The sequence below is a fragment of the Pundamilia nyererei genome, unplaced genomic scaffold, assembly GCF_000239375.1.
Source record: "Pundamilia nyererei isolate P.nyererei 1_Seehausen unplaced genomic scaffold, PunNye1.0 scaffold00050, whole genome shotgun sequence".
NCBI lineage: Eukaryota > Metazoa > Chordata > Actinopteri > Cichliformes > Cichlidae > Pundamilia > Pundamilia nyererei.
This window is the reverse complement of record NW_005187451.1, coordinates 2,861,933-2,870,273: the sequence shown is the minus strand read 5'-3', so window position 1 is coordinate 2,870,273 and position 8,341 is coordinate 2,861,933. Positions and strand designations below refer to the sequence as shown.

The 8,341-nt window shown below is 42.7% G+C and overlaps 1 protein-coding gene across 1 annotated transcript in view; it reads left to right on the top strand.

Annotated features, from left to right (window-relative positions):
- The window catches only part of arhgef39 (Rho guanine nucleotide exchange factor (GEF) 39), a 95,715-nt gene that overhangs the window by 493 nt on the left and 86,881 nt on the right, over positions 1-8,341 (top strand). The window contains exons 2-4 of the mRNA XM_005733242.2: positions 3,179-3,292; positions 4,206-4,308; positions 4,344-4,450. Coding sequence (XP_005733299.1) covers positions 3,179-3,292; positions 4,206-4,308; positions 4,344-4,450 — 324 coding nt within the window. The remainder of the gene's footprint in view (positions 1-3,178; positions 3,293-4,205; positions 4,309-4,343; positions 4,451-8,341) is intronic.

Here is an 8,341-nt window from a genome sequence, read left to right as displayed (position 1 = left end):
TGCTACGAGTGAGCTCTATCAAGTGGCATAAATCTTTTATTTTAGAGATCAGCATTAATGGCTGAACCAGCCTTAGATCTGGGCTCTGCTGCCTGCTTTCATCATCTCGGCCGGGGGAATTCCATCAGAGGAGCGAATGGGGGCGAATACGCAATCGTTTGCTCCCATAAGTACACAAAATTAGCTGCTTATCAGTTGATCTCTGTACATGATCCCTCAAAAATCTTTTCCTCGCACGGCCGCTGCCTGTGCTCGAGCCCCATATCCCAACTGGCTTAATAGAGAGGGGTGATAGACGAAGGGGGTGTAAGGAGCAGTAATTAAATAGCTTTTCAAAGTCAGGAAGGCCGCAGCTTTCTCCTCTTTCTGAACTTTCCCTGTCTTATTTTAACAGACACTAAGCTTCAGCCTTTTTACCTTTTAGCTCTCTGACATGAAGGTAATTGAAATATCATCAATATCTTTTAGCCTGCTGCTCATCAACCTGATTTATCCAACTTCAGAAACCTGGGCTAAACAGGTGGAGAGATGCAGACGGGGCGAGAAGCTGCTTTTATTCTGATGCATCTCCTTGTTTGCTAACTCTGGTTTTCTCCTAATCAATCAAGCACCACATAGAAGATGTTGCTGTTCTGACTTGCAGCAAATACAAACAGCACTTATTCTCCAGGCTGTTTCATAATGCTGCTGTTGCCTGGTATTTCTCCACGTTAACGAGTGAGACGGTAGAATTAGGCTGGGCACTCCTATTAATGGGGCCTGTGGAAGCAGGAGAGGGACTGGAGCTCTTGTTAGCCAAGCAGGCTGCTATTGATTGCGGCGGGCCACTGGAGGCTCTCTACCTGCGGTTGACTTTGTTCTTGTTCAGAAGTTGTAAGGATCTGCTGAACAACAGGGACCACGCACATTTCAAACAAGGTCTATGAAAAGCCTATCAATTAGGCTTTGAAGGTCAAGCACACTGCCCCCCCTCCCCGTTCTTGAGCCAGCAGTATCATCTCTGGTCTCACCAAAATGCATTTGAAGACTCCATTCAATTAAATATCTCTCAGCTCCAGCTGCTCCCTAAGTGAAAGGTCAACCAAGTCCAGGAGGCTAAAAGAAAAAGGCTTCGCTTCTTCACAACCCCAGCGCACAACAAAGCCTTCTCCAAGCAAGCACTCTCACTCTTAATGATACCCACTGGTCAATCCCTAACTAGCAATGACAGTTACCCCCAGAAGCAGCGCTGCAGACCATAGCCAATCGATCAGGAAAAAAAGAATACATATAATGATAACCTGCAGACATAATGTCAAGCCCCTGCACTGTCCCAGTTGTCTGACATTCAGGTAGGTAGTGGGGAGAGATAGCGAGTCAAACATCAAAAAGCAAAGTGTAAGAGCGAATCGTCTCGCTCTCCTCTGACCAGTGAGGTGGGTTAACCCTCTCGCATGAACTCTAATTATCCAGTTTGTGGCCTGAGGGTGTCCCAGAGGACTGAGCAGCCAACCCAGTGGCGCACACACTCAATAACCATCAACACAACTGCCACTTAATTGAATCCAATTGGCCCTCATTATTTGGTGCATCCATGTTGAAGGCAAAGATGAATGTGTGTGGAAAGGTATAACGCAGCGATGTAGGTGGATGATTCTTTCTTGCTGTTACACTGATTATTACTTTTTTCTTTCTTTCATTTTAAATATTCTTCAAATTTCTGCCATTTTAAGAATCAAAGGTTTTACTTAAAATATATTTCACCCTCAATGCAGCCAATATCTTTCATTCATATGTCCACGCCTTTCCATTCACTACTTGGAGTGCTAAAGCATGTGATGAGTGATAAAAGACCAATTATTCATGAGCCCTTTTTCATCTTTTCATTGATGATAAAATTGATGTTTGAGATTAACTGCTGCAGCGTCTGATCGTTGTCACGGAAACACAAGTTTTACAAATATTTTTGCTTCTTGACTTTGTGATAGCAGCTGCTGCTAAAAATCTACAACATCAAAGCAAACAGATATCGCGTTGGTTCTGACTGTGTAGTCCAGGAAGGTCATGATTTGGGGGATGGATGGGGTGAAGTCTGGAGCACTGCCTCGTTTCTTCATCTCAGTACATATTTTTATTACGGACTCTTATTGGTGTTTTGACTTTGCATAGTCACGTATTGACTCATTTAACTGATATGAAATCAGTTTTTAAAAAAACTTAAAATTGTTGTTGCTTCTGTCAGTTAGGCTGCAGTTGACCCTGCATAACTGTAACTGACCAGTTGGAAGTCTTGAACTGTGCTTCATAGGTTTTCAGTTTGTATTTTATCTTACTTCAGATCAAACTGAGGTTATTGTACTCGGCCCTGAAAAGCTTAGAAATATGGTCTCTAAGCAGATTCTTCCTCTGGATGGCATTACCTTGGCCTCCAGTAACACTGTGAGGAACCTTGGAGTCATTTTTGACCAGGACATGTCCTTCAACGCACATATTAAACAAATATGTAAGACTGCGTTCTTCCATTTGTGCAACATCTCTAAAGTTAGAAATATCCTGTCTCAGAGTGACGCTGAAAAACTAGTTCATGCATTTATTACTTCCAGGCTGGACGACTGTAATTCATTATTATCAGGAAGTCCTAAAAACTCCCTGAAAAGCCTTCAGCTGATCCAAAATGCTGCAGCAAGAGTACTGACAGGGACTAGAAAGAGAGCAGATTTCTCCTGTTTTGGCTTCCTGTTAAATCCAGAATTCAAAATCCTGCTCCTCACATACAAGGTCTTAAATAATCAGGCCCCATCTTATCTTAATGACCTTGTAGTACCATATCTGTCACGGTTCTGGGTCCGTTGGACCCAGTATTTTGAGTTTATTATATTTCGGTTTGATTCTGCTTCATGGATTGTTTTCTTGTTCTCGTAGTGATGATGATTATTATTAGTTTCTTGTTTCTGTTTATCCCTGCTTAAGGATTTGTTCTCGGTTATATCTCACGTTTAGTTTAGTTCAGGTTCCATGTGTCATTCTCTGTCTGTCTGTCTCTCAATTTAAAGTCTGCGTGCTTGTTTAGTAATTCATGTTTCCTGTTTTATTGTGAAAGTCTTGTCTTATGTTAGTGTGTGCAGCTTGGTTCCCCCCGTCTCGTTAACCCTGATCTCTCCCAGCTGTGTATATTAGCCCTGTGTTTTCCTGTTCTCAGTGTCGCGTCGTACCCTCAGACCCTGCCTGTGTGTCAGCTGTTCGACGCTGGGTTGTTGTGAAGACTCTCATTACTACAAGTCTAGCCGATATTTCCCGTGCCGACATACCAGACGTTAGTGTGTTTCTGTCTCTAGATTCTCCGGACCCGTCCCCGTGTTTCCCTGTGTGGAGTGTGGAGAGAGGTCGGAGTGGACGTTTGTGTGATTTCCCTGTTGCCCTGGAACCCTGCCCTCACGTCTTGTAAATAGCACAATCCCAGCACTGCCAGTAAATACACTTGGTGAGGAAATTGTAAACAAAAAACTTCAACCCGTGACAAGATGGCTGAACACAGGAACACAAACACAAGCTCACCAGAACCGCCTGAACACTTTCTGTAAATGCTAACGTATTTCTGTGGGGACTGAGCAGATCGTGTATCTGAAGTGGAACTATTGCACCAGGAGCTGGGACTGTTCACTACACCGAGACTCACATCTTGGTTGGATCTGTTTTTCACTTTAATCCGTGTAAATAAAGTCACTGTCACTGTTCAGAAGAGTCCTGCGATTGGGTCCTGTGCTTCTGTCATCTAGCAAACCTGACAGAGCAATCCAGCCACTAATGGACCCAGCAGACTCCAGCCTGGGGGATCAGCGAGACGCTGATCGGCCTTTTCTTCCTTTTCTCTCTCTCGCTCTCTCTCCTCTCTGTCGCCGGGGCGGAGCTCATTGTGGGTTCACGCCCTCAGCCCACGCCCACGGAAGGGGAACACACCTGATTTAAGCCAGGAGGAGACTGCTGGTCTTCGCTGGACCGTTGTCTACCACGCGGCAGAGTCAAGCTACAGCTCAAGCGTCCATTCGTGAATATTGTTATTCATTCTTGTTTGAAGTGTGAAGAAAGGAACTGCAGTCGTGTATGTGGAAAGCTGGAGAGCGAGTGATTCCCCCGGAGCCCCGTCCCTCACATTATTGTATATAGCACTGCCCTGCACTTCCTGCATATACACCTGGTGAACTCTGTGAATAAATCTTTGTGCTCAGCTGACTCAGGAGTCCCCCGCATTGAACCTTAACAAGGAAGATCAGCTGGATCTGCATGAAGAGGCCCAGGCTTCAATGATTCAGCATGTCACCGACATCAAAGGTATGCTAAGATCTTATAATCCCAATGTCGCCCAGGTTCCATCTCCTCCTTTTCCCCCAAACACTGCCGCCGCCTGCCCACTTCCTCCTTCGCTGCTGGTAGAGCCTCGGGACCACCCACTAACCACCCCCTCACCCCTGTGGTGAGTTGGATAAAAGCAGGGATTTTCTCACCAACAAAGTCAGACCTATTCTACAAACTGTGCTAAAATCTCCTGCATGGTGGAGTTATTGAGAGGGCGTGCTCTAAAGCCGACGTAGGCTGTCCTGAAGACTAACCCCGAGCTGTCTTATGAGGCATTTTTGGCAAAATCTTGTTGTGTTTTTGGTACGAGATCACATTCTGACACTCACTCTTGCCCTGATTGGCTCCGGAGCCGAACAGAGTTTCATCGACCAAACACTAGCTAAGGAACTCGGCCTTCTGCTAATCACCTTGAACGCAGGCTCTTCTCTCTCCTGTCTCGAAACTCAGTCGTTGCAGCTTCTCTGTTCTGTCGGCCATCAGTGGCTCTGCACCATTGCAGCTCTTGCCTCTCGCATTTTTAGCCTTTACAGGCTCTCCGTTCTTTTGGCCATCAGCAGTCTATTCCCAGCTCGTCTCCTCTCTGTATCTTTCAGCATTCTCTGCCTTTTGCTCTCTGGTGGTCATTTATGGCCCCGAGCCTTAAACCAAGCTCTACCTCTCCTGGCCATCCCTCAGCCCTTTGCTGTCTCTGTTTTCATTTCCCAGTTTCTCGGTTCTTATGCTTGTTCTGCCTTGCCTATGCCATGCATTACTCCTAACGTGCATGTCGATGTAGGCCAGAACTCCTCTGGTGTAAGATTGTTTTTTCTTTGGGGTCCTGCTCTAATCCCTTTCACAGCTGTGGTTCAGTTCTGCCTAGACAGACCATCAGAGTCTAACTGCCAAACATCTGTATTCTGTTCATCAATAAATCCTCTTCATGCTTTTTAATGGTCTTTCCTTATTGGAATACAGTTAGCATAATATCAATATAGACCCCCAAATTTTGGTGCTACCATCTAAATTTTGTAGCATAATTCTACTTTTCGATCAACACTTTTGACATCAGTGGCAGTCAGTGGTTGGGCGAATGGACACATTTATCATAAATATGATACAAAGTAAAGTTGAACACTAACCCAAAGAGACTTCAAAGTGATTGGTGCTGTGACTCTATTGTAGAAACATGTACAGACAAACATGAAAGCCCCAATGCAGAGCTAGAGTCTCAGCAGGATACATTCATATATACCCAACCCTAACATCACTGTCTTTGCTAGTTTTGTGTTAGCATGCTGTTCAAGCTTGCAAAGAGTCGATGTTGTATCAGCCTGTCTTGAATGCAGTTTGAACTTCACCATCGCACACTTGTCTTTTTATTATCAAATAAAAGTACATGTCTGCATCACCGATGACTGATTCATCAGTGTCCTTGCACTGAGCAAAGCCTCTGACAACACTCATCAAACCTCGTGGCATCAAATCAAATCTTCTTTTGAGAGCGTCATTAACTGAAATCAGCTGACTGCAGGACACCAATGCAGGACGAAAAAGTTCATTTGTCCAAACATTTACATGAAACTGTGACGCACAAATTTATGTCTCAGGATGGAGAGTAATAATAATTTTTATCACCTTGATTTTTAATTGAACAGTAGTTACCTGACAGCTGTGTGTTTGGCATTTATTTAGGTTTGAGACCATACCTGTAAATCTAATGATTCATTTCAACCTCTTCAATGTTTTGTGTTATGCTTTTTTTTTAAAACTCGCACTAAATGCATAAATGCTCACATACAGCAGACAGATGAAACCTCATATTTAACCCAGTACCACTGAGCTCAGTGCATTGATCTTTCTGGTACATAATTCGGTTTAACTTTCAAATTCTTCAGTTCAAGTAAGAGCATTTTATCACTTAGTTGTACTAATGGACAAACTAGGATAGCTTGTCCTCAGATTTAAGACGTTGTTCCATTTTTGGACTGGACAGACTGCCTGACTCCACTGGCAGATGAGAAAGTGCTGGGTAAGGCTGGGCCACCCCAAACTTTCATCAATAGGCTGTGGTGTGTCAGCCAAGCAGCAGTAAGACAGGATGGCTGTCGCTGCCTCACTGATTAAAACAGAGGATATGCTAAGAGGACAGCAGGATCCCTTACACGGTTCCTCTGTTTCCCTCTGACTTCTCTGTCCTCCGTCTCTCACCCAAATGAAAAAGTGCAGACTGGATGCGATCACATTTCCTATAATATCAATACTATCAGCTTTGTGGCCGTGCTGTGATCCTGTCACACGTGGCCTTGTAACCTTGTTCTACACACAAAGCTCTTACTGGAAACACTGATGAAGTATAATAACGAATAAATATAATACTTAATCTTATTATAAGCAAGGATCGCTTCTTTCATGCTACATTGGCCGAAGGTTGGAAATCACACAGTTCTGATATGGTGTCTAGATCAAGGTTTGAGTGAATGCCGATTGCTTAAGAGCTTCTCGGCAGGCAACAACTAACTTAATTTTAAAGTATAAGATTCAGAGTAAAGTGCAGTAATGAATATTTGCTATAAAGCTGCATTTCAATGAGTAAAACACTCGAGACTAACTCAGTCGCTCTTGTGTTGTTTCACATCGACTGATGAGGATCTTTAATCTGCACTATAGAAACTGAGCTGTTATTTCAAAAACCAACAATGGGTATGCTTTATTAACTAATTTCATCATTTTATTATGGAATTAGGTAACATAGTATAAAGCCAAATAAAAATGTTCCAAATTTATTATAAAGTTATTATTTGTTTTGTATCTGATCTACAAAGTAAATTATGTTGGTGCTTTGTTTTATGAACATCTCATTTTATCTTTCTGATGTAGATATTACTGATAACAGGTGATCAAACTTGCAAGAAACTGAATGTCAAATAACAATTAAATGCATCAATAAATCGATACAGATACTCATCAGTTCCAGCTGATGTCAACATGCTTAAATGATTGCATCATACATCACTGCAGGACCCTTTTTGATCTCTGGCCCACTTTAGCTCCTGTTTCTTTGAGCTCCTCCCAAAATAGTCCAATCAGAAACTCACCCGTGGGTGGTGGGCCATTTAAAATGACTCATTTTTATCTTTTTAGATACTGGCAGCTACCAGTTAATCAGCCTAATTAGTAGGTTTGTTCAAAAACCCGATAACATAATGTGAAGAATTTAATTTTTTTTCTTAAGAATTGACAGTTGGGTCTGTGCATTATACTATGTAGCATGATTTCAGGAAAGATCACATTGTTGTTGACATGTTTTGGGCATAAGATACACTCATATCACAAAACAAGCGGCCCAGGGCTGATATCAAGTAAGTCTGATCCCAAAGGGATTTCTAAGGACTAATTCAAATTTTAAGGACTATCAAAATCACAAAATAGCTATAAAACTAGCGTTTGTATAATACTGTTGTGATATAATGTGACAGACATAAGCATCAGAGAGCTTAGCTTGAATCAATAGATTTAGTCTACAACAGCTAATGTTTGTCTCTGGAAAGATGAGGGAAGGAAACAGAAACAGGTGAAGCTGGACAAATAGGCATCACTAGGGCACATGTGTACATGGTTACTTTGGGATAAGCACTGTGGAAGCTAAGATTGCTGTCGTAAAAACAACCATAGTGAATTTCAAGGAGATCAAAGCAGCACTGACAGTCAGAGCAATGGGCACAACAGTTAATGTTAATAGCATTAGACTGCTCATACACCACAAGGTCTTTCATGCAACTTGGCAACATTATCTCCAAACCATATATGTATGAGATCTCACTGCTGGCACAGCTGAAACTCATTTCAATTCAATTTTATTTAAATAGCACTGAATCACAACAACAGTCACCTCAAGGTGCTTTATACTGTAAGGTAGATCCTACAATAATACATGCAGAGAAAAGCCCAACAATCATATGACCCCCTATGAGCAGCACTTTGGCGACAGTGGGAAGGAAAAACTCCCTTTGAACAGGAAGAAACCTCC